The following is a 25,794-nucleotide window of genomic DNA, read 5'->3' on the forward strand; positions in this document are numbered from 1 at the left end:
CAGGTTATGAAACTAAAAAGAATTTAGGATTTACAGAAGTATCAGTACTGGTTCTACAGTGATGAAAATGTAGTTGCAATTACAAATTTAAAGTAATTTTGAAAGAAGAAGTTAGAAGGTAAGGTTAAACAAGATTAAATGATTTCTGGGCATTTTGTAATGCAGGCTTCATTTTGAGCTACAGTGTAAAGTGCTTTATTGTGAGGTCAGGTATTGTGGGGAAGCTCGGACTGCCTTTTCTATGACAGCGGCAGAACACAACCCTTTTTCTTTCTGCACTACCAACACGGCTTCGCCACCACAGCCCACTCTAAGTAATTAAATCAGTCCTTTGTACTTACCGTATTCTCCTCTAGTGACGGTACTAGATCTGATTATATGCTTCATGCATATTCAAAGTACCGCACTGACAGCTCTTTAATGAGCTCTTACTTAATCAGTATGAACAATGTTCATCTTGTTCTTTTTTTCCTCATGCATTAGAGCTAGGAACAGTTGGGAAAAATGAAACATCCAGCATTCATTTGAAAAATATATTGTACTTTGAAAAGTGTCTAAGCTGAGGAAGTTGCATTCTGCCCTTTAAAAGTCTGATGGACAAATTGGATTACTAGTATTGGATTAAATAACAAATGGTTAGAGGAGAAATGAGAAAAGCTCGCTGTGATCAGGGGCTTTAATATTTTTTGTTGCTTATAAAGCTAAAGGGGTCTTTAACCAGTTATTAAAGTCAGGATTAATTTGTAATGGTTCAACTTGCTGGCTTTTAAAGGCTTTTAAATTTAAAATTTTTAAATCTCTACAAACAATAGTGTAGGAATACGTTAAAAGAAACTTTAATTTTTTATTATTAGGCTGTGGATAGATTTCCATCACTGTATACTACCTCAGATAAAGAGTAGTGACACAGAATTGATTTATGTTTTCTCAGTGACTAGAAATGAGCTCTGTAGCAATGTGTAAGTGTGTCTTTAGATATTTGCTAGACTCATTTCCTTTGGAAACATTACGTTCTTTTATTATTAGTTATTTCCTAATAATTATGGAGCTATCTTTGATTCTTACCTAAAAATACAGACATGAACTAAAGAGAAAATAACACAGTTCCACATCAATATTGTTAAACTCGGGAAGCAGTGTTTTCCATTGACGAAAATGATGCTAATGTCAGAGAGGGCTGGCTGCTTCTGGTATTGCCTGCAAGCCTCAATTATAGGTTCAGTTAAACTCAAAACAAAGTTTTAAGATGTCTGTATCTTTAGAAGCCACTGAGTTATGAACACAAGAATTGGGTCTTTAATCAGAAAATGAGCTATCATAAAATCTACACCTATTAATATTGCACACATGTGTCATTTCACTGATCAAAACGCTTTCACCGGGGTACAATTGGCCTTTTTCCAAACTGCAAGCTTTTTCTCAGCTTTTTCTTTTTACTCTTTCTTCTTTTGTTGCTACCCAGGGATTTGTGCCTATCGCAGCCTGTATCACATGACCAGTGTCAAGACATCACATGGTCCAAAGTGAATACAAAACCAGCTACCCTAAAGGAGAGATTAAAAATACTGTAAAACAATAAAGACTTTTGTTCAGACTCTGAAAGAATCTATCTTAAGTCGGCGTCACACATTGAGTTTTAACAAGATGTAATGATGGCGCACATCCTCACTGTTCTCCCTAATGACGGGCAGCATACTCTGAAGTTGATGCAAGATCTCACGCATGCAGATCTGCTTTTAATATTTTAAAACATTCTTTAAATTTATATTAATGTGGAAATAGTTTAATCATGGCATTTCTATAATTTATAAAGTAAATATTTAGACAACATGACAATATATACAATAGGTTATTATATAATATCATTTCACTGAAGTAAAAGAAGTTCCTGTCTGTGTGTGCATGTGTTTGACGGACATGGCAGTCTGTGGTTCTGAATAGCATTTGCCTGTGACCGGGCCTTCTTTAGGAGAAGAGGAGTTCTGAACTGTGGGGGTGCTGAAAGAAGGCCCTTTTTAAAATACTTCTGCATTGTTGGGAATTTTTAAATAGACTCAATGTCTTCAACTTTCAAATGGTACTATCACACTTAAAAAGCATATGTACAGAACAGTCTTTGCAGGGATATTTAGTTCTTATTAGGTCTTTAAGTTTATCCTATGAATGTTGTGCAGAAATTGAACTGTTAATATTAAGTAATGGGTTAGCAAAGTAATAAAACAACCATGGATGGAACTCAGGGGGAAAAAAGTTAAAGGATTACAAATTTGACTTGGTATCATTTACAAGGAGAGAAAGGGGGATATATGGCAAAGGGGGGTGGGTATTTTTCTTTAGTGTGATTGGGACCTGCACATTACTGTATATGACCAATGTCAAGGATGTGCTAGAATGTGTCACAGTCCTGGGGAGGAGCAGTGGCAGAGATGACTGAATGGGTGTGAGTGAATGTAAAATAGTTACTTCACAATCCAAGTGTTAGAGTGTGTCTTTAATGAAAAGGGTTTTTAGTATTCTATTCATTGTAAATGAATTTTTTTTTTTCCACAGAGAGCTGTAGGTCTTTCTTGTAGTCTCGTCATTTACAGTGCACTTAATAGCTTGTAAGTAGTTCATCTTGTCTGAGTCAACAAGTTCTAAGTGGTATGTGCACACATGGTAATTTACTTTCCATGAAGAACATAAGAAAGTAAGTTGTTAAAAGTATGCTTTCACGGGATCTCTGGACTTCTCTGGTCTCCCTGATAATCTTATGATTCTCATAATAATTTTTCAGTCTTAAAAAAAAGTCGTGACCATGTGTCTGTCAGCACCCTGAGTTCTTTATTGAAACATAATAGCAAGTCAGCCTCTGGGGAGGATTTAAAAGGTGGAGCATTTTGTTGACGGTACTTAGTGTTAATATGATCTACAGGTGAGTTCAGGGGACCAAAGTGCATTCTGCACAAGTGCGGCCTTCAGAGCAGCGGCTTCTGACTTTGTAAATACTGATTCTGCTTTCAGCCTTTGGCTTTGAGTCTCGTAAGCAATATGTTATGCAGTATTGGAGCACCCAGAAGATTTTTCAGGTTGAAAAGTTGTGCAGGAGCGTTCTTTGGCTTTTGGGTGTCACCTAGCTCTCCTCTTTCTGGTCTGTAGGAAGGAACACAGAAGAGGAGGAGGCCGTGATGCAGGAATGGTTCATGCTAGTGAACAAGAAAAACGCCCTAATAAGGAGAATGAACCAGCTCTCCCTCCTGTGAGTACGCAGCTCAACTGGCCCTCTCAGGCGTCCCCTGGTGCCTTCTTTGGGTTTAATATTTACTAAGCTTAATCTTTTTCTCTTTCCTTAGAAAGCTAGCATATAAAAATGTTCATCTGAACAGTAAGAATTTGGGACTGGACTGATAAGACCCTGAGGGGAAACGTGTTTTTTTAAAGTCAGGAAATAAGTAACAATTTTGTGCATAAAGTATTTTTAAATGTTTATGTATTATCTGTGTGTGTGTGTGTGTGTGTGTGTGTGTGTGTGTGTGTGTGTTTTCAAACTGTAGTGGGAGTGTGGAGGTCAGAGGACAACTTAGTGAAGTCGGCTCTCTTCCTCCACTTGCTGTGGATTCTGGGGAACAAATCCAGGTCAGCAGGCCCCCATTTGTTGTGTTGAAGAAAGAAATCCTTAGTACAGAAGAGGATTAGCTTTCACTTGGGGTTAGAGGAGAACCCTCCAGAAAAGTAAAATTGAAGTTTGTTTTTTAAATTCTAAGTTAAAAAATAAAATTCTTTTTAAGAAAAAATATTTATTATCTATAGGCAATGTTGATATAAACTTTGGAATGAGAACTGAATTACCTAACAGTGACTTTATTGTGAGTGTAGTAATTAAAGTTCAGTGGAGACTGGACTAAATACAAGCATCCGAGTCTTCAACGTTGAGTTCATTATAGAAAGTAATGTCATTCCCTCCTGCTCGTTAGTTAGCAGTGTCCCTAGACTGTGTCAATAGTGTGGCCAGCTTACCATGTTTTATTGGAACGTAAAAACCTAAGTGTTGTCGTTTCTACCTTGCTGAACCTGGTAAAGGAGGGTATGATGAAAACTTGGGTTGTCTGTGTGTTCAGTTCTCTCTGGTAGGACACTTGTGTTTCTTTCACATGAAGTGTTCAATAAAAGAGTATTTATTGTGAACTTTGAATATTTTCCAATAGATCCTTATACCTGACACTTAATCCAAGAAGCATTTAAGAATGGGACTGCTTACCTTTATACCTCTGTGCCATTCAGAACTGAAGGAGGAAAATAATAACGCTAGTAAGCTTTCAACTGAGGAAGGTTTGGAGTCTGTATATCATTTGTTTAGAGTGGCTTAAAGTTAAATAGAAAAGTCAGTTATGACTCCTAAAATCAATGTAAACTAAAGGTTCTTTTAAGTGTTTAATGATTTAGTAATTAGCATATTGATGAACTTTTTACAACTTGCCTAGGGAAAAAGAACATGACTTAGAACGAAGGTATGAGCTGCTGAACCGGGAACTGCGGGCGATGCTAGCCATTGAAGGTAAGAGCTGAGGTGGGGATGGGTAATGCCAGCCATTGAAGGTAAGAGCTGAGGTGAGGGTGGGCCATGACAGCCATTGAAGGTAAGAGCTGAGGTGGGGATGGGTAATGCCAGCCATTGAAGGTAAGAACTGAGGTGAGGGTGGGTGGTGCCAGCCATTGAAGGCAAGAGCTGAGGTGAGGGTGGGTGATGCCAGCCATTGAAGGCAAGAGCTGAGGTGAGGGTGGGTGATGCCAGCCATTGAAGGCAAGAGCTGAGGTGAGGGCTGTGAGGTGTCAGCTATCAGTGGAATTTAACTAGTGCTATACACATCTGGTGTGACTAGGGCAGTTCTAATAGGTACCTACAGGGATTGTACATGTGCCTTGAAGACAGAAAACAGTATCAAAACAAAAACAAGAAGTTAATTTAAATAGCTAATCATTATGTTTGCTCTTAACAGAAGTTAACTTTTGAGCCAATAAGAATAGATTTCTGTAAAACATAAAAACGTATGAGCTAATTTGTTTTAGATGCATTTTATCTGTGTGCATTTTGAAGTTGTTTCCATTGGGGAGTTTTAGTAAAGATTTATTGTTTTGACTATTTGTCATTACGACACTCTTGTTTAGTCTGTTTGCTTTGCTTTGCTTTGTTTTTAGACAGGGTCTTACTCTTTATCCCAACTTGTCCTATAGCCTGGCCTAGAATTCAGTATGTATCCCAGGCTGGTGCCCATCTCGTGGAAGTCCTCCTGCCTCAGCTTTCCAAGTGCTGGGATTACAGGTGGAAGCCACCACATCCAGCCTCTGTTGTACTTCTTAACATTTCACTCCTGTTAAGTAAATATTTGTGCAGTGATTGATGTAAGAGAAAATGAAATACTTGCACGTTTTGTAAGCCGTCAAGATGAATGGTATAGAAATCCTATGTACAGTTTATAGTGGGAGCTAGCATCAGCTAGCTCACGTTTAGCATTTACTATATATTTTTTTAAGTTCTGAAGTGTTTTATAATGCTCTTCTTATATCTGTCAGTTAAAAACGCCTTATAGTTCAAAGATTTTTGCTTAAAAGCTAATCCTTTGGGCTCTGTAAAATAGATCTTTTGTCTAATCAATGCAAATTGATTTTCCTCTTCTATATTGACCTCTTAACCCATTGACTGTCCGTGGTAATTCCGTTTCACCTGATAAGGTACCTGATCCATAAGTCAATTCTAATTAGTTCAGAAACTAGAAATTTAAGTTTGTAAGTGAAAGCCAAGACTTATATTCTTAAAATATTTAAAAATATATTACTCTAAAATAAGGCCTATTTATCAATGACCTTGTATGTTTTAGAAGCTTTACTTTAATTACTTTTATATCTCTAATCTCATTTGATACTATCACAGATAACATTTGTATATCTTCATTTAAAACTCAATTTACTTTGCTTTTCAAAGCTTCACTTGGCTCATTTCTTTCAAATGGCGAGATATATCAAATGCCATTGATAACTATTAAATTTTTTTAAATTATTTTAGAATTTTTGTGAAATCTGTCACTGCAATAAAATGCCCAAGTACAGCAAATGGTGTTTTTCCTTTAGATATAATTTTTCTAGTTATAGTATGGTTTTAAAAGAGATCAGAAAGCTAAATAGTTGAAAAGTAGATGCAGCAGTTACTATATAAGTAGGATATATGTATAATGTATCTGTATATAATATATAACTCATTATACAGTATATTCTTTATAGATTCATTATACATTACACCCAATGTAAAGTAGTCTTAATTTGTTTTTATACCCATCCTCTTCTGTATAGAAGATAAATTGTCCCTAAAATACAGCTTTACATGGTATAGTTGGCATTTAGGGCAGAGATGAAATACTGTTTTTATTCCCCAAACCAGTATTATTACTAAATATGCATCTTATAACACCCTTACACATGGAAATATCCCAGTTTCATTGGCCATCTGTATGCACAGCCTTAGAATCTACCATTTTTTCTGCCTGAGTTCTTACACATACAGAGGAGCAATAAAAGCCATATTTTAGAAAACTTTAAATGCAACTATTAGTCTTTTGGCTCTCCACCCCGCCCCTCCCTCTTCCCTTCCTTCCTCCCTACCACAGGAGCATTTTCAATTGCACTGTCCTGTAGGTGACTGTACCTCAGATCTCTGTGTCAGCTTCCGTTAAGAGGAAGGGGAGAGTCTTGAGGAAAAGAACAGCCTGTTGATCACAAGGAGAGACACTTAGAGATGCCTGTCTCAGTGGCCTGAGCAGGACATAGGCAGGGCCACCCTCAGCATGGACACACGTGTGCTTCAGACCCCAGAGCAAAACATGGAGCAGACACCAATAGTCCTGTGTTGTTTTCCTTCATCTAAAAACTCACTCCTCTTCTTCCAGCATCTTCTCCTTAGCCATAGTTCTGAACTAAAACCTTTCCAAGTAACTACTGTGTTCAGAGCATGCACCAGCAGAGAGCAGAGAATAGTAACAGCCGTAGCACACCGAAAGAAACATTCCCAGTGTGGTTTGAGAGCAAAATATTATGATAGTAATAATAATATTCAATTCATCCATTCTTCTGAGAACCCATAATCACTCTAACCCTGTCCTCCTTCTTCCCTGAGGGGTCATAGCTTCTCTACTGAGCTCAATTGTAAGGTTCCCTCAAGCTAGCAAGCATCTTTCAGATACTTTTTTTTCTATAGTTTTTGTAGTTGTTGTTCCAGATTATTTAATGCTCCCTCGGGAAAGACAAATTCATTTCTGCACACATTAGGGTGGGCTCTTTAGAGAGGGGCATGTTCATTTTCTGCACAAGAAATGGATCTACTCTAGGATTCGTACATCTTGATTTGTTCTTGGCTTAGAGTCTGAAGTGGGTGCTCTTCTAAAGGATTTATGCATAGGTTCACTATTTTTGTAGTTATGGTTTATATGATAAGCTTTTTATATTTAAAATCAATATGTAATCCTGTGGAGGAGCTTATCCCCTAAAACCCCATTTGTAAATCTATTTTAGCTTTGTTACACAGCACAGCCACAGTCTTCCATGGATTGATTAGGCTCCACAGTAGAATCCTATCAATGGCCTGTTCTGATGATGAGGCAAACTCCTTCAGGATTGCTAGTTGACTGGAACTAAAGATAAGACTTGACTGCAATCCCCCAATGTGCTCTTTACAAAACCAGTGTTAATTTTCATCAAAGTGCCAGGCTTTCTGATTGTGGCAAGTCTGAAGATTTTTACCAGACCTTTAGGTCTTTCTGTTAAAGTGTGTTTAGGTATTTCTTTTGCTTCCCCCCCCCCCCCACAGTAATTATCAACTTCAGCAAATAAATGGAATTAGGGCATGAATAATTGGCCCTATATATGAAAAAGAATTTTTTTCAAATTAACAATCAGCTTGGTTGAGATAGGCATAGACAGCATCTCTTCAACACTTGGGCTCAGATGCAGCATCCAAACTTAATCCTGTTTGTGGTGAGAGGCTGTGGCTTCTGTAGCAGGAGCACACTGGAATCTTTAAATCAGTCAGAACCACGTTGTTAGTCTGCCCAAGTTAAAGTCAGTGCAGCTGGCCAGTTAGCTGTGACTGGTGCTGTAGATACACACAGCCCTTTCATTCAGATTCTAAAGGTGATTCGGAAACAACACATGACATATCCAGGTGAAGCTATTTAGAAGGGATTTTTAAACTTAAGCTTGAACATACCTACTAATCTTGATCAATTTTGAATGTAATATTTTTAATGATCAAAATAGTTTACTAATTTGTCAGTTAGCATTCAAATGTATATGTTAGCATGTAAGTGTAAATGTGCATATATAATATGATTTGTACTTACTGTGGGAAAGAAAATACAGGATATAAGTTTGCTAATATAAAGTCTATTTATTGCACATACGTATGTGCTCTGTATTTGACTATTTTTAAAATATTAAACAGTAATAGCAATTAACAGCAAAAATCTTTGCATCTTATGTTAAAATATTTTAAATGCTGATATCAGTTAAATTTGACTCTCAAAATGTTAAAAATTGCCTAAATATTTTTCAGTTATAAATGTTTTTCCAATAATGGAAAATGTTGTTATTGAGATACAAAAAAAATTGAGATAAAAAAATCAATATTTCAGAGATTATAGAACTTTTATCTGTTCATATTGTTAAAATTTAATTTTCCAGTGTTAATGAAATCCTGGCATTTAAAATAATTAAATCATTTTTAAGTAGTCAGGTTCAGAGAAGTAATTTAATAAGAATTATGTATTTGTTGTTAAATCATTTTCTTGGTTTAAATTGAAATTTTTTAATTTTTGTGTGGAGAAAATGTGCTTCCTAATTGTAAACTTATCAAAATATTTTAAAGCAAAGAGTTATGGATCTTACACCAACAATCAGAATTTCTTATTCATTAAAACTACTAATTTAATAAACTTAATTTTATTAAATAAAATTTAGTCCTAATTTCAGGATCTTTTTCTGAATTAATATTTCAAGAACTACAATTACGTAAAATTAGACTAAAATTGTCTATTTTAGAGATCCTTCCAGTTGCAGAGTCTGTTAATTCACTTGCTCTGGAGAGTAAGACGGACTTAAGAGCAAGAAGAGATTAGAAATGTTTCCGGCATTTCAGTGTCCTTACTTGCATGGGTCCGGAGAGTAAAACTGTAATAGAGGTGGCTTCTCTGCATTTCACTTATTGTTAAAATTGAGACACAGCTTTCCATATGTTTCCTACCCTTTAAATGAGAGCATAATCATAATCAGTCATTGAATGTATTTCTATTTGTGATGGTTTGCATGGAATGTGGGTAATTAGCATGGTGTGTTTAATATATGTATTTTGTGTTCGAGCTCATGGAATGAACAGTGATAAAATTGAGTGAAATAGCTTTTTCCAGCTTTGCTAACCTTTATTGCACGATGATGCATCTAATTTTTAATTTGTAAATACAAGATAGCATTCGCTGTGGCACCATTTGCTTTCCTAGAGCTGCTGAGCAGTTTGCTGTCTTGAATAAATTTTGCTTTGGAAGGGGGGGAGGGATTTGAACCAGCACATTCTTGTGTGGTTTGTGAAGATTCACATGGTAACCAGCGTAAGCATTGTTAGGTTTATCTGAATAAGCACCAGCCATGTGAGTTTTAACATGATTGCCCAGGGCAATGGAGAGAGAAGAGAGAGCCCCGAAGGATTGCACTTCTCTGGGTTTTGGAAAGTGTATTTGCTGGGGGAGGGGGCTGTAAGAGTCAGCGGCCAGGGTGCCTTCCCCCTTAAAGCTGGTGTCCTGTTTCCCTCCAGGTCCCCATTTGTTCTGCTATCTCCTCCTCATCTACTTCTTCTTTTCATTGTTTACCTTCCTAATGAGGGAGGCGGGGTAGACTGCGGCTTGATTGACAGCTACAAGCCCTTACAGTCTGGCCAGAGAGCAGTTGGCTTTGGTTTCAAAAGTGTTTTAAATGTTAGATTGTGGTCCTGCTTTTATCAAGTGAAACTGCTGCTCATCTTAAGGAAATTATCAAAGCTGAAAGGGTTAGGCTATGTATATCACTGGGTACTAAACCTGGCATAAAAATGGCCACCCACCTATAGAAAAAGCACTGCCCAGCGCATTTTCCGACCTTTAACATGGAGTTTCAAAAAGAAATCTGTAATTTTTTCTTCCTTTGCAAAAGTGCTTCCATTTGAAACCACCCAGCAAATGTCTCCCAAAGAAAACTGGCTGTGATGCCATCGAGGGCTGCCGTGTAATACTGCAGAGCAAATTTATTTTTTTACTTCAAAGAAAAATGCTAATTAGCCGATTCACTACTTTTAAAGTTATTGTGAAGCATATGGCGCCCAGTGTGAGATACATCCAACTGCTAAAATAGAGCGGGGAGGAAATTAGCGAAGAATGGGCTGTTTGGGGTGAGAGTGGGGGTGGGGAGGAGAGTAGGTTCTCAGGCAGATTCTCCAGCCCTTTCAGAAGGATTTTATCGCCCTTCTCTGCTTCCCCGCCTCCTCGTTTACCCACTCCCCCTGCCCCAAGCCCTGGGCCAGCCTCTTCTGGACTCCAGCTCCCCTCCCCCACTTCGCCTGAATTCAGGTGCCGGCCTCCGCCCGGCCACTGACTCACACCTGGTTCCTAGCTGGCTCATAACCTGCGGAACCAATCTTCAATGAGTATTTACAAAGTAGGGTTTGGGGCGTGAAGCCCTGACCACCTCGGCCAAACTCCCCCAGCAAACACTTACTAGTGGCCGGGTTAACGTGGTTTGCTGAGATTTTAGGAAACTGGATTAGGCGGGAAGGGGAGGGCAGGTTCCGAGTGCTCTGAGCCTCTGCGGGTGGTAACTGGCCTCCCGCCCCCTGCAGACTGGCAGAAGACCGAGGCCCAGAAGCGCCGAGAACAACTTCTGCTGGATGAGCTAGTGGCCCTGGTGGACAAACGCGACGCCCTTGTCAGGGACCTGGACGCCCAGGAGAAGCAGTGAGTGGGGATGTGGGGTGTGTCTAGGGAAGCCACCCGCCAAGGGAACATGAAGTTTATACAAAGTTCATTTCGGGGATCTGGGTGGACAGGTGCCTTTGTGCCCCCCCCCATTGCCGCCGGGGATCCAGATAGCCTGTTTGGGGGGTATTGCTGCTCCCCACTAAAGGAGGAAATATAATTCTATCTTTCCTGTTTGTCTAACATCCAGGGCAGAAGAAGAAGATGAGCATTTGGAGCGAACTCTGGAACAAAACAAAGGCAAGATGGCCAAGAAGGAGGAGAAGTGTGCTCTTCAGTAGCCTGCGGACCGGATCTAGGTCCCCGGGCCAGGGACAGACAGACTGGTTGATTGAAAACTTTTTAACATTTTGTTTGACTGGATTGTACTTCTGGATCACCACCCCCTTTTCCTCCTCTCCAGATAATATGCCGAACTCCAGATAGCTTTAAGGATTCTTTGTGAGTTAATCATGAAATCATTTTTGCAACCATGTGAAGTAGATCTGCACAGACACCTTGTGAGTGATCAGTGATGGAGATGCTCAAGAAGCTGTCCAAAGGGGAAAGGCCTCTCTCTTCACTCCCCTTCCGTGTGGGACGGACGACGAAAACCTGAAGCTGTTTGTTGTAGTACTGTTGGTAATAGCATAAGGACCGTGGGTGGGGGGCACAGGGAGTAAGAAAATGTCATGAATGATTTGTTTCCAGTCCTGCCCTATGTAACACTGTTACCTGAATCTCATAGTTAGATCGTAGTCTGTGTATTGGTGAAACTGTGTTCCATTGCCAGTGAGGCTTTCTGCAGTTGTGTGCGTTTCGCATAAGGATAATAAAGTTCCTCCCTGCTCTCAGAGGATGGCCCTTTAAGGTAGCCTGAGGTAAACCTTGTGGTTTGAATGGTGCACTGTGAGAACAACGACTCTGATAGATGTGCAGCAGTTTACAAAGGCAGTTGTATCATCTGACGACGACGCGCCATCTTTTAATCTGAATAATTATTTATTACATCTTGCTTGGTTCCTACTTTTTGTTGGGGCTCAACATTGGCTCAAGAATGCTGTTAATATTTATTTCTGTATTGATAAAAGTCTGTCTTGGCACTACAAGTAAATCTCCAATTACATCTCTAGCATAGCACTGTGTTTTGTGAAAATGGTTATGTTTATTTATTATAATACTGAGTCATATATAAATTTTCAATAAAAGCAGAAACTTTCTTACCTTAAACCCTGCTAATTTTTTTTCCTTGCAATGAAAACTTTGTGTATCAGTAAGACTTTCCATGTGAAATCCAGCACAGGACACTGGACTGTTTGGAACTGACACAGGTCCAGAGGAACTTCACTCATATAGGATGCAAATTGCAAAGTCATTAGTCACATTCTCAGGGAGTAAAAACTATCCTGTCCTTTGGAAAGGGTCATCTCTCTGAAAGAGTCCAGGAAATTTGTGAATCCACACCACTGGGAGGGGGGACGCATCATGATGAATTTCCAAGCGTGTAGAACTGTGTCCCACCATAACCGGCAAGTCTGTGGGTCCTGAAATGAAAGGGAGAGCACTGTGGTTGGGGGAGGGGTTGTGCAGATGGAAGAAAGAGAGATGTAACAATTTCTATACGGCCAGTAAAAATGGGCTCCTCTACACTGGGTGTTCGAACAAAGAAAGCCCCTTCAACAAGTCCTGAAACTTACGGGAAACACTGGCATTCACTTTAGCCCCTCTCTCTTCCTCTCTCTCTCTCTGTCTCTGTCTCTCTGTCTCTGTCTCTCTCTCTCTCTCTCTCTCTCTCTCTCTCTCTCTCTCTCTCTCTCTCTCACACACACACACACACACACACACACACACACACACACACACACACATTCAGGCTTTCATTTCACTCGAAAAGTATGCTGCCATTTCCAATTACTCATCTTGCAAAAAGGTAAAAACTTGCACAGAATTCCTTGATGGCAAAGAATTCTGTTTCCTTCTCTTTCTGGTGAAAAGTTACTAGAACTAAGTGAAATCGGGTCTTTGTCCTCTTTATGAGAAAGCAGAGCGGCAAGTTGCTGCTCTCTGGGGACATTCAGAATCCTATCCAATGTACGCAGGTAAACCGGCTCTCGGAAATCCACCGCCCGGAGCATCCTGGGGCTCCCTTCGGGGTGGATTCGAGAATCCGTCCCTTTTCCAGGGGCCTGTCAGGAAGGCGTTTTCCCCTTCCCCCATGCCGCCCCAGATCTACGAGGTGACAAAACTCCCCTAGTCCTGGATTTGCTTGCGATTGGGGGCCCCTCCCGCCTGGTTCCCAGCCTCGCGGGGTTTCCCTTCTCCGCAGCGCCCGAACGCCCCTCAGCGGCGGCGGAGCACGGACTGGGACCGCGGGATCGGGCCGCAGCCGGGGAGTCGCGTTGCTGAAGCTCCGCACGGTGCCCGGTGGCGGGCTCCCTAAGGCAGGCCAGCACCCAGCCCGCCACCGGACGGAGACCCTGAAAACCCGCTCGGTGTGAAGAGACAAAGGGTCGGGGGCGCGGCGACCGGAGCGTTTGTGGCGAGCGAGCGGGTGCGGAACTTTCTCCCCCCCCCCCCCCAAGTGTCTCTCCAGCCCCGCCACTCTGCGGTGGGCACCAGGTCACTGGGATGCCGCATCCAGGCTTGGGGCCCGCTCCTGGCTGCTGGGCCTTAGACTGAGGCAGTGTCCCTCTTCCTCCAACGCCGTCCCTACTTGGCCCTGGCTGCACAACAACCCTTTGAGGGAACCGTCGAAGCTTCTGGACCAGCGTCCTGGACCCGGACATTTGGCTAGCAAAGGCTGCCACAATCCTCTGCGCCGAATTCAAAAAACTTTCATCTTGATCTTACTCTCCTTCTTCTGCTCTGTTCTCTCCTCTCTCCACCTCCCTCTCTCTCTCTCTCCTCTCTCTCTCTCTCTCTCTCTCTCTCTCTCTCTCTCTCTCTCTCTCTCTCTCTCTCTCTCTCTCTCTCTCTCTCTCCCCTCCCCCCCACCCCCTCCACCTCTCCTTTTTCCTTAATCCCAAGGTTTTACAGGATGAGCATTAAGGAAATTCGCCTGCAATTTGGGATTAGATAAATACTCTCATGGGAGGGGGGGGGGGGTCCTTGCCACTCGATGTCTCCCACTTGCCCGAGAATGGAGGGGGACAGCATCAGGAACCCACAGCAACCGGCTCCCACGCGGTGGGCCTTGGGGACTGCGCAGGCACATTCCAATGCGCACAGCAGCCCCACTTCGTCAACCTGACCCAGGCTAGGTTCTGCGACAGCCAACGAACCCGCCCTGCGGAGGCCAGAGTACCAGCGAGCCAGAGCGTGAGCCCAGGGCCCCAGAGGGCCAACCCAGGCTCTCAGCCGGGAGGCCGGGACAGGGATGCGGCCAGTGCACACCCCAGGACCTCGACATTTTCGTGCCCGCCAAACTAGTGCGCCCTAGCCCGCGCCATTCCCCGGAACAGGGGGCAGGAGTGTATTTCGTTTCTTTCTTTAAACCTCAGCACGGTCCCCGTAGCTCTCAGGCTGACCGCCCGCCTTTGGGGATACTCCTGGTGGGGACCCGGGAGCCTAAGGTGTGTGCTCGCTCGGGCCCGCGCTGTGCTCTGCGCTGCTTCTTTTCCGCCTGCAGGTTTTATCTCTCTCCCTCTCATTTCCCCCCTTTCCTCTTGTTCTTTTATTCTGCTTTCTCTTTCTCTCGCTTTTGTGAATGGGCCGCGGTGTCTTTGTTCTGGAGAGAAGCGCCCGTGTCGCTGACTTTTGTGAACCAGAGAAGGATCTTGTAAAACCTCCTTTTCTCCTCCGCGGTCCCCCCGCTCACACCCCTCCTTCCCTGCCCCTTTGATTAGATGTTCCCTCATCGTTCAAAAAAATGTAATTTCGTTAGTCTGGCGGCCACTTTCTTTGAACATTAGCTCGCTTTCAGCTCCAACTTCAATTAGAAGGAGTTGATTTTGAGAGATCAACAAAAGAACCGACCAAAGCCTTATTAAAGGTCCTAAGAAGATCTCTCGGTCCTTTGAGAAGCAGTTAAGGAAACAGTGTGCCCTCCATCATATTCTGTTACCGTATTTTATTCGGACTCCAAAGAAAAGTGTCGCTTGGGGGAGGGGAGAAGCACTTTGATGAGCGGCAGTCGCGGCCCCTTTTCACTCCGCGGGCTCCCCCTTCCTTCTGGTCGCCCCGCGCCCGGTCAGCGAACGGTGCGGACCGCGCGGCCTGGGCATCGGGGTGCTCCGGTCTACCGTGCTCTCGGCGGCTCCCGAACTCACCCACGCACATACTCTGGCTCAAACTTTTCACCCGCCTGTTGGGGTGAGACTGGGAGAAGATGAGGAGAAAAGACTAGGAAAGGGCGGAGATGTGGTTCCCTGTTTTCAGTGGAGATGCCATTTAAAAGAATTGCCTTGCTCGGGGTTGGGCCGAAAATAGTTTTTTCTCTCGCTTTGGAAAGTCCACACAGGTAGACGTCCTTAGCAAGTTTATTCGGCTGGGAACTGGGGTCTTCCAGTACGAACAATCCAGGGAAACGGTTTCCAGGAGGCTCCTGCCGTAATGTGGTAGGAAATGAAGTGAGGGGTCGGGGTCTGTGGCCACATTTTCCACCAGACTGTCCCTGGTAGGTGGAGACGCGGAAGGACAGATCGAGTGTGAAAAAGAAAGTTTTCGATCAAAAAACCTCATGCCTAAGAAGTAAAATGTGGGGGGAGGGGGGAGGGGTCTGAGTTCCAACAGCTCGGAAGACGCTTTAGGACTTGCGAACACCTTTGGTGGGGACCGGGAGCCCCGAGAGACGCGGAGCAGCTGGTAAGTGGCGGCGCCTCCCCTGCGGGTGCTGGCCCTGGGCGCGGGAGTCCCGGGGCGCCGCGGAGTGCCCGGCGTGCCCCAAACGGCTCCCCCGAGCTCGGCTCAGCTGCCCGCGCCCGCACGAGCCGCCCGCAGGTGGGGGGGGGGGGGCGCGGAGGGAGGAGGCGCCGGGTCCCAGGGCGCCCCAAGGAGAGCCAGGGGCCGGCGAGCCTCAAGTCCGCCGCCCGGGAAGCCTGGCGCCCACACCCCGGCTGCGAAGCCCGGCGGCGCGCGCGCCAGCCAGAACCGGTTATCCAGCACCTTTCTGCCACTCCTCCGTAGCGCGGCCCAGGCGAGGGGAGGGCGGGGGCCCCCAGGCGGGCCTCGGGACCCGGGGCCCCCTCTGCTCCCGCGACTCCGGCGCTGCCTTCACCCTCCTCGACTCGCTCTGAGCGGAATTTGCCACCCGAGCCCCCGAGTTAGCGCGCGACCGAGGCGGGGCCGGCGCGCGGGGAGGGCGGGGGAGGGGGGCGGGGGAGGGCGGGGGCGCGCGGAGGTAACCCCGGCTCGCGCTGCCATTGCCCGGCGCTCTGTCACTCAGCCCGCTCGAGGCCCCCTATTGGCGGCCGAGCCCCGTTACGCACTTGCCTCGCGTTCACATACCCGGGGAGGGCAGTAGAAAGGTGATCAATCTTCATCAGGCTACATTTCCAATCACCTAAACAACCGAGCAAGACAAGCCACTCCGACAAGGTAAATTGCTTGATTTATTTAGTTTGCCAAGTGACTCTGCAGCATTTCTTCGGTCCCTACCGCCTCCATGTTGCACCGGGAGTGCAGCGGCCACCGCGAGCCACCTCCTAACTCTGTCCCTCGAACCCCCCCCCCGCCCTCCCGCCCCCCGGTCCCGGTTGAGGCCAGGTCTTGGGAGGAAAAGCATGTGGGACTTTGCAAACAAAGTATTTGTGCAATAAAGTGAAACCTGGAAGGACACGCACAAAGCTCCTGGAAAAGAAGCAGGGGACGGGAAGAGGGAAGTTGGGGAGAGGAGAAACCCGGGGGTCCCAGACCCGCCGCCGGGGTAACACCTGTGCGGCTCTGTTTTGCAGGTTGGCTGCCCCGAGGGTCTGGCTGAGGGCGCGAGGTAGATGGTGAACAGCCCCGGCAGCGGAGGGCAGGTAAGGGGGGAGCCGCGGGGCCGCGCGCCACCCCGGGTCGGCGGCCGCTCGCCTCGCCTCTCCTTCCTCGAATCGACCCCGGCTCCCCAGGTCCCCCGCGGGTGGGCGGGGCTGGGGGCGCGAGGCCGGGCACCCCGGGGCTGCGCCGCGGACCCTAGGCCGCTGCTGAGCCGGGCGCCCCCTCCCCCGCCTCCTCCGAAGCCGCGGAGCTGGGGTGCTAAGTTAGATGAAAGTAGTGGAAAACTCACGCCGCACCGTCGCGGACCCCCCGTGCCTGGTGGCCCGTGGCCCTCCGGCCCGGGTGCCCCAACTGTTTCCCCTGTGGTCGGAGCCTCCGCCTTCTGTGCCCGCTGGCTTCCCTTAGTCCAGGCCGCGGGTCCCCGAGGGACCGAAGCGGGGGCTGGAGTTGGGATGGGAAAGCTGCTGAAGTCCTCCGTTTCCCCCTGAGTTCCCCGCCCTGGGCTCCTGGCAAAGCGGGGTGCAGCTCGAAGCCCCTCTCGGGTCCCAGGCCTACCCCCCCAGAAGCCCTCCTTCGGCTGGAGAAGAGCGCCAGGGGCTGGCAGGGTCTGCGGCCGAACCTGGCGCTCCCGGCTCGGGTGTGCGTGAGCTTTCCGACTTGAGGCCTAGTTCCCTGCCCTCCACCGGGTGCAGAGGCCGGCCGGCCGGCGAGGAGCCCCCGCGACCCCGGTGCTCCGGCTCCTGAAATCGCCAGCACTCTTGGGGCGGCTGGGTTGGTCATCCTTGATCAGACCCTGGTAGGACTCTGGTAGAAAGAAGGCCCGGCCTGCGCCGGCTTAGGAGGGCCGGTGACCGCCTCTGAGGCACCCCTGACCTTGGGCGGCCTCTTGAAACTGCCACTTCTACTGGGGCGCCTTTGGCGTCTTCTTGCCACCTCAGCCGGGCCTGGGCCGCATCTGCCCTGGAGGTGCCGTGAGATCCGGGTTCACCCATCCCTTAGCGTCAGGGGCCCAGCGAGGTCAGCCAGGGTGGTGGTTGCTGGCCCGGGCGGAGGGAGCAGCCCTGGAGCTCTCTGAAGGAATGGTGTGTCCAAAGTGGGCAGTCGCCTCCCTCCCTCCGCCATCCAAGGCCAACTTCTTGGGCCTCTGTGGTGCCAGCGGTTCTGTCCCTTTTCAGAAACATTTGAAACGTAAACGAAATAACCCCGTACGCTCTGTACGGCCTGCCGTCCCGGCGCCAAGTGAACATTTGCTTCAGCAAATTGCTTCCGCAGCACTAAAAAAAAAATTGACTACACTTGGGAATTTTGCACCCTCGCTGGTCCCGGCTCTCACCTCCTAGGCCCGATCGCGCTTTTAAGTTTTCTTTCCTGTTGACACTCGAGGAGTGTCTTTGGCCCTTGTCAAGCCCTAAAAGAGGAAGGAAGGAGGTGGGGAAAGTTTTCTAAGAAGCTGTGTGCTTGCTGAGCTTGGAGGAGAAATGTCTTGGGTTGCTACCCTGTGAAGTTCCTAGCCTGCGCCCCCTCCCCATGCGAGGATTATAGGAACTGAAAGCCAGAGTGACTGCGGGTGACGGTTTCCATGTGTCTCCTGTCTCCTTAGGCCAGGCCCCCAGAAGCAACAGCTTGAAGGACTTCGAAGTGGGAGCCCTGAACTGCTCCTGGCCTCAGGCCCCCTGGATCCGTCGGGGCGCCTCCACCCGGCTGTTAGCATGATGTCTTACCTCAAACAACCCCCGTACGGCATGAACGGGCTGGGCCTAGCTGGCCCTGCCATGGACCTCCTGCACCCCTCTGTGGGCTATCCTGGTGAGCAGTGGCCCTCGGTCCCTACCCCCACGCCTCCTCAAACATTGGGGGATTCCATCCTTGAACGTTTGAGCCCACACTGTCCCCAAACAGGCCCAGGAAAACCATTACCTTCCCGCCTGTTGCCTAGATCTGGTACAGGCTCACAGGTTTGAGTCAAGGTCTGGTCGGGCAGCTTAGAAACTGCAACCTACAACTTCGGAGGTTGTGATGCCTGCATCCTGGCTCTTGTGGTGGTCCCACCTGCTAGAGGGAGCATGTTGTCCAACGATTTATTTCCTTCCCTCCGGTCCCCCTTTTTTTTTTTTAAATACCCCTCTGGCCCCAACATTTCATGAGGAATCTGGACTCGCTAGGCCCTAACGTAAATAGCCAAATTTCCCTTATGTCTAGCTGCCTTGAGAGCAGAACTCTTTCTCCCCAGTCAGATAGAGTGCCCTCGAGACCAGCGGCCTGCCCAACTCTCCCGCGGTGGTGGATGACTCCAGCTGAACCCGAGTTTCTTTTGTAGATCCTACTTCTTTGCTTGAATTTCTTCTCTTGGAAAGTGTGCCCAGGTCCTGTTTCTGCCTAGCTCTGTTCTACTTCCTACCTCACAGCCAGAAGTGTGTGGGCTTAGGGAGATGAGCAGCGGGGAATGGCTTGGTTGGTAATCTCTGAGAGGCACGGAGGCCGCAGGCCCTGATGTTTCAGACTGCAGCTTCTGGTAGAATGCACCCACTCTGTCCCACCTGTGGCCAGGGACGTTTGCGTTGGTGGAGGTCGGCCTTTCCCTTCCACGGCGGGGTTCTGGACCTGCCCGAGGACCTGCAAGTGGCCGCTAGTGCCAGTCCTCGTGACCCCCCGCTGACGGCAGGCGCCCTTGCATGTCCCCACAGCCACTCCCCGGAAGCAGCGACGGGAACGCACCACCTTCACGCGCTCACAGCTGGACGTGCTGGAGGCGCTTTTCGCAAAGACTCGCTACCCAGACATCTTCATGCGGGAAGAGGTGGCGCTCAAGATCAACCTGCCTGAGTCCAGAGTCCAGGTGCGGGATTCTGGGGCTCTAGAGTCAGGCTGGGGGCGCTAGGACCGGCCGGGGAAGATCTGGCTTGGGCGGTCTGGTGTTGGGGCCCATTCACGGACTGGACAGCCCCTCTGCAACTCCCCCTAGCGCTGAGCTTCAGTCAGCTAGAAGGGGTGACATTAAAAAGTAATGGCTTTGAGCCCAATATCTAGCTAGCCCTGGTCCCCAGGGCGCTTGCGATGTTGAAAGTCTGTTTTTGGAATTTTGGGGAAGCCAACCGTGTTCCCCGGATGTAACTTTCTCAGAAGGTTAGATAATGGCCCCTGCTTCTTGGCTACCACAGAACTTGGCGGTTTCCTACTGAGCCTTAGCTCTGCTTCGGCTCTTGTCTCTCGTACCCTTGCCCTGCGTCCTGAGGATTCTAAAAGTGCAAGATGGAACTTGGCTGCAGTCTAGCGCTGTCTGCCTCGGAGTGTGCTCCGCGGGGTGGAGTCGGTCTGGTTAGGAGTTTCTTCCAGTGTAAAATCCAGATGCTGGCTTCACCGTTTCTAAGATGCAACGGTTGAGAACATAGAGTTCGGAGTTAGCCTGACTCTTCCTCGAGGGTCTTTTGTCTCGACTTCTTTCCCCGAAGGCTCGCGAAGGGACTGGGAATGCCCCCGTGTCCGGGCCCCGTCCAAAAGGAGTGAGAATTTATGACTTACCCTTCCATTTGGTACCCCACCTGGAGCCAAAAGGCCCAAGGAAATCTCACCCAGGCTTCCTTCCCGAGAAGCCCGGGTCCTGGAGTACTGCTCCGGTCCAGCCTCCAGCCTTGCTTCTGTTCCCACCCAAACATTTGCCCTGCCCAACTCCAGTCTCCAGGAGCCGACTCGGTGAAACCCCTCGGGCCCCAGACTTGGTGACTGCCCTACACTCCGATGTTCTGTACCTCTCCGCTGTTTCCTGAGCTCTGTTCAAGGAAAACAGGGCCTTCAAACTAAAACGGGGCTGCGGGGAAGCAGCCAACCGCAGCAGCTTAGAGATGGCTGAACTTCTGGCTGGACAGACGCAAACGTTCCGCCCTCGGGCAGAGTTGCGCTGGGCTTGGGGAGGTGCGCATCCCTCCTGCGGAGGAGGCTGACTGGGGGCTTTGCGCAGCAGGATGGGGGAGGGCGCCAGAGCCGGGGACCTAGCACGTGCGGGGGAGGGGACAGGGTCTGGCAAGGCCGGAGACTGGGAGGGGTAGGGCTGGGATTGAGAGGTCCCCAAGATCCTGGGCGGGGTGTGCGTCCGAGGGGCGGAGGAGCACTGAGCTGCGCCAGCCAGCCCCCTGATCCCCTCTCCTTCCCCGCGCTCCCTGCAGGTCTGGTTCAAGAACCGCCGCGCCAAGTGCCGCCAGCAGCAGCAGAGCGGGAACGGAACGAAAAGCCGGCCGGTCAAGAAGAAGTCGTCTCCGGTGCGCGAGAGCTCGGGCTCGGAGAGCAGCGGCCAGTTCACGCCGCCGGCCGTGTCTAGCTCTGCCTCTTCGTCGAGTTCGGCGTCCAGTGCCTCCGCCAACCCCGCGGCTGCTGCGGCCGCGGGCCTGGGGGGAAACCCGGTGGCAGCCGCGTCCTCCCTGAGTACGCCTACTGCTTCGTCCATCTGGAGTCCGGCCTCCATCTCGCCAGGCTCGGCGCCCGCATCCGTGTCGGTGCCAGAGCCCCTGGGCGCGCCAAGCAACGCCTCGTGTATGCAGCGCTCGGTAGCCGCAGGTGCCGCCACTGCGGCGGCCTCCTACCCCATGTCCTATGGCCAGGGTGGAAGCTACGGCCAGGGCTACCCCGCGCCCTCCTCCTCTTACTTTGGCGGGGTGGACTGCAGCTCCTACCTAGCGCCCATGCACTCGCATCACCACCCGCACCAGCTGAGCCCCATGGCACCCTCCTCCATGGCGGGCCATCACCACCACCACCCGCACGCACACCACCCACTGAGTCAGTCTTCCGGCCACCACCACCACCATCACCACCACCACCACCACCAAGGCTACGGAGGCTCTGGGCTCGCCTTCAACTCTGCCGACTGCTTGGATTACAAGGAGCCCGCCGCTGCCGCTGCTTCCTCGGCCTGGAAACTCAACTTCAACTCTCCCGACTGTCTGGACTATAAGGACCAAGCCTCTTGGCGGTTCCAGGTCTTGTGAGCCCAGGAGTGAGAGGGAGTGGAGAAGAAACCAACTACCTGCGCCCTCCGTGGTCCCCACGCTGCTGCTGCTGCTGCTGCTGCTGCACCGCTCGCCTTTGCCTTGGCTTTTCCAAAACTGAATTTTCACCCCCCCAAGATGTCCATTGCCTGCAGTGCCGCTCCCATCTCTGTGCCACTTGCTTGGGGGGTAGGGTGTAGACCCCTCTCCCCCTTGGAGGTGGGGCCCGGTGCTTCCGCTTGGCCCTCGGTTTCTTCACGAGATGGCAGTGTGCCCTCCCTCCCAACTCGTGCGTCCCCCCTTCAAGTCTTTCTGGACAGCTTTTATGCACCTGGAGCCTTCTCAGGCTCTTCGCTCTGACCCTCTCTGTTTTGAGCTCAACAGTTTTATTTATTCTTTCTGGACATGAAGTCACTAACTGGCGTATTATCTACCGTTTGGAGTGCGCCCATACACACTCCTCCAAATCAAACCCACCACTGTTTCTCCTAGCAGACTGCCTCCCCTTCAGCTGCCCTCGATCCAGCTCCCCATCTGCAGGCCAGAGCTCCCAGCAGCCCCACCTCCCCAGTGGTGAGCGCTGAGCCAGGCCCTCGGGAGGAGGGTGCCCAGCCTCCATCCCTGCCCTGCGCTGGACTGATTCAAGCTTCCGCCCCGGCGGGAATGCTGTACATAGTCGGGTCCGTTCCAGGGACCACTTAAACTTTTTAGTTGCTGTTGGTTGAACTGAGCATCTCTCTTGTTTTAGCGTCCAGGAAACAGAACTTTAAAATATATACATCACATATATATATATACACATATATATAACAAAAGCAAAAAAATATTTCCCCTTTGTTCCCGTTCCTCTTTCTCAAACGATGGCGGTTCTTATTTTTCAGTTGTTACAAGCTCTCCTGCCCCTCTTCACATCTCCCTTTGTGTATTTATTAAAGAAACCCGCTTGGTTCCAGGAAGCTGGGCGCTGGAGGATCAGAAGTGAAGGAAACAGCTAAGTCGGGGTACGGGGCGGGGGCTAGACTAGACCGGGCGCAGGACGGAGCCCTTCACCGCCCTAAGCACAGAATCAAAGTTTCGGCTTAGAAACCAACAAAAGAGGTGAAATTATAACACTGTGGAAAGCAGACCGACCCCGGAGTCCCAGGTCCAGTGCCTCTGTGGGTGTCCCTCTCTTTAAACACCCCTGTCTGTTTAGTGAGTTTTTAGTGACCCTTCACTCTCCGAAATCTGCGGAGGGCACCTGTGTATCTATCCGTTTTGGTTCTGGCCGCTTGGTCCAGTAGGTGGGAGAGTAATTTGTAAATTTGATTTGTCCGATGTGAAGATCACAAATTACTTGTTGAGATGTAAGGCGGTCCGTCTCCTCTTCCTCTTTATCTACATTATTTCCCGAAAATAAAAGCAAATTAAGGAACCGTTTGTCCGCGTTGCTCTTCTCATTCCAGCTTCGGGTCTCGGTCTCGGGGGACTAAGAGGGAGGAAAGCTGTTACTAACCCTGCGCGAAGCTGGAGGCTGAAGAATAAGGCGGGAAGTCCTAGCAAGAGTCCCCCAAAACGTTCTTTTAGGGCGTGTTCTCCCCCCCACATTCGGCGGCAGCAGCCCAGCCTCTCCCCCTCCAAGGTTTTGACCCCCGCACCTCCTCGCCATCTAGGACAGACACAGGTGTCAGGACTCAATCCCAGAAACAGCTCCTTTCTCTTCAGAGGCAGAAGCCTGGCACCGATTTCTTCACCCTAATTGCTTGCACCAGAAAGAAGAGGAGGGGGAGGGGAAGAGGGTCGGGAGGCGGGAAAGGATACCGCTGTAAGGCTCCCTGAGCCGAGCCAAAAAGGAAAACAAAACGAAAAAAAAAAATCTGTGTCCTGCACGTTGGCAGCCGAGAAGCGTCCTTTCGGCCGAGCCGTCCCGGGTGGCTTCACGGCGGCTGTGGGGTCCTAGACTCCAACCACGTGCTCACTAACCACCTTAGTCCTTCTAAACCATTCGTTCGCACCACAAGTGGTCCAGTCACCAAACTATCTTCCCCAGAGGTTCTTTAGAACCTCTAAACACAAATGGACCAACACGAGTGGCACTTCCTCGGAGGAGGAAGACGCCGGGCCTGCAGCCCTGAGTGGAGGGCAGCTGGCCTTCCGTCTGGGGGAGACCAGGGCTTGTCAGTGTCACCCTTCCTCCCCGCCAAGGCTGGGGGGCTAAACGGGAGGGAAAGTGTGTTAATAACGTCGGCCGCCCGAGAAAACCCAGGGCCCACACCTGCCCAACTCTTCTGACGGCTCCCGAGTGTGAGGCCCAGAAGCCGAGCCCACGGGCGGGAGGAAACGAGGAGACAACGAAAAGTTGCCCGCGGAGTCGGCCGCGTCCCCCCTTCCTCCTATTTCGTGAGCCTGGTGTGAGGCCGGGGGTCGCGCCGGCCAGGTGGCAGGCCTTCGAGCCGGGGCTGAGGGGAAGCCTTCCCCAGCGTGGCCCGCCTGGGGCCGGGCGGCCCGCCTCAGGCCCAGCCTCTCCAGCAGAGCGTCCCAGGGCGGGCGGAGGGCCAGCCTCTGGCCGCGCGGCCGCTGCGGACAGGGCCCGGGGCGCCCCGCCCGGCCCGCCTGGTGCGCGCAGGCCCCTGGCGGCCGGGCCCCGCACGTTCGCGGGAAGCGGGGCTGGAGGCCCCGGCTGCGGGCTGGGGAGGCCGCCCCGGCCGCCCCTCAGCTCCCGCCCCGGGCGGCCCGGGCGCAGCCGCCGCCCCAGAGGCCCCGGGGGGGAGATGGGGGGAACTGAGCCAGGAGACCGGCCTGCCGTAGCCTCTGGGGCGGGGTACCCGACACCCCCCCCCCCCCCGGGCCTGGGTTTCGCCCCAGGCTGGCCGGGGCGGTTCGCGAACTTCCCACCGGGGGCCGAGGTGGGTGGGAGCGTCGGTGGAGACCGAGGCCTGGGCTCCCCGGGCGGGCGCTCGCTCGCTCGGTTCCCGCCTGCAGCACGAGGCTTCGCGGAGCAGCGGGCACGTGCTTCTCCCCGGGGCCTGGGGCGGGAGCCGGGGAGGGCGGGAGCCCGGGGGGGCGGCCGAGGAGCCCGGGCGCGGGGCCCGGGCGCGGGGCCGGGGCGCGCGCCGGGGCACAGGGCGGCGCGGACGCGCGCGGGCCCTCCGGGGCGGCCGCCACCTGTTCGCGGGCGCGGGTTGGGCAGCGTCCTGGGGTCACCCGTCTCGGGAAGCCTGAAGTGTGTCTGGACCGGAGCCTGGCCACACGAGCTGGGACCGAGCGGCCTCGGCGCCCCAGCCGCGGGAGGACGTCTGCAGGGAGCTCAACGAAATCTCCGGGCGCTCGGTTCGCAGCCCGCGCCTGGCCGCCCGCTCGCACTGCGGGCCGCAAAGGCCTGCCCTGGGACGGACGCGGGCCGGCGGGCCGGCGTGCGGGGCTTGCGGGGGACAGGTGGGCCAGCCCGGAGGCCGCCTGGGCCGGACTCTCTCCGGAGCACTGCGGCGTTAATTTGTTGAAGCCCAGAGAGTTAATTTGTTGAAGCCCAGGGCTCGTGGGAGCGCTTCTCTGGCACTCGGTACTGGTACCGAGGGTTTGGGGAAAACGCGGGTTTTCTGAATTGTCGGTGTGTGCGGGCGCGTGTTTGTCTGTTTGTCTGTTTGTTTGTTTTGACAAAATCCTTAGAGCAAACCGGGGGGGATCTGATTGAGAGAATAAAACGGGTGAAAACCTTAATGAGTGTCAGCAGATTCACGCCTGCTGTAATCCAGAGACCAAAACTGAACCAAACCGAAACACCAAGTTTTTGTTTAAAAGAAAAATTACTGCCCCCCCCAACACATGCACCATGTGATTTGTGGGAAACAGCCGCTTCCACAGCTGTTGTGATTTCTTTCAATTTTAAAAATAAAAGATAAATTCATTACTAACTGGAA

The 25,794-nt window shown here is 50.1% G+C and overlaps 2 protein-coding genes across 11 annotated transcripts in view; both read left to right on the top strand.

The window, feature by feature from the left end:
* Window positions 1-12,230, top strand: part of Ehbp1 (EH domain binding protein 1) — a 288,954-nt gene extending 276,724 nt beyond the window's left edge. For all 9 annotated transcript variants that reach the window (XM_052734711.1, XM_052734717.1, XM_052734718.1 and 6 more), the window contains 4 exons: window positions 3,139-3,238; window positions 4,461-4,534; window positions 10,886-11,000; window positions 11,212-12,230. In XM_052734711.1, the coding sequence (XP_052590671.1) occupies window positions 3,139-3,238; window positions 4,461-4,534; window positions 10,886-11,000; window positions 11,212-11,302 (380 nt within the window). In that variant the 3' untranslated portion in view covers window positions 11,303-12,230. The remainder of the gene's footprint in view (window positions 1-3,138; window positions 3,239-4,460; window positions 4,535-10,885; window positions 11,001-11,211) is intronic.
* A 1,903-nt stretch (window positions 12,231-14,133) lies between these two features.
* Otx1 (orthodenticle homeobox 1) lies at window positions 14,134-23,317 on the top strand. 2 transcript variants are annotated; one of them, XM_052734722.1, is made up of 6 exons: window positions 14,134-15,311; window positions 15,451-15,803; window positions 16,892-16,960; window positions 18,520-18,725; window positions 19,604-19,755; window positions 21,080-23,317. In XM_052734722.1, the coding sequence occupies exons 4-6, from the start codon at window positions 18,629-18,631 to the stop codon at window positions 21,896-21,898; spliced, it is 1,068 nt and encodes a 355-aa protein (XP_052590682.1). In that variant the 5' UTR covers window positions 14,134-15,311; window positions 15,451-15,803; window positions 16,892-16,960; window positions 18,520-18,628; the 3' UTR covers window positions 21,899-23,317. The 2 variants fall into 2 exon arrangements, with proteins under 2 accessions (XP_052590682.1, XP_052590681.1); XM_052734721.1 differs by lacking the exons at window positions 14,134-15,311; window positions 15,451-15,803 and adding an exon at window positions 16,336-16,535.
* Window positions 23,318-25,794: the final 2,477 nt, after the last annotated feature.

This window comes from Peromyscus californicus, unplaced genomic scaffold (genome assembly GCF_007827085.1).
Source record: "Peromyscus californicus insignis strain IS unplaced genomic scaffold, ASM782708v3 Scaffold_13__1_contigs__length_99412109, whole genome shotgun sequence".
NCBI classification, from domain to species: Eukaryota; Metazoa; Chordata; class Mammalia; order Rodentia; family Cricetidae; genus Peromyscus; species Peromyscus californicus.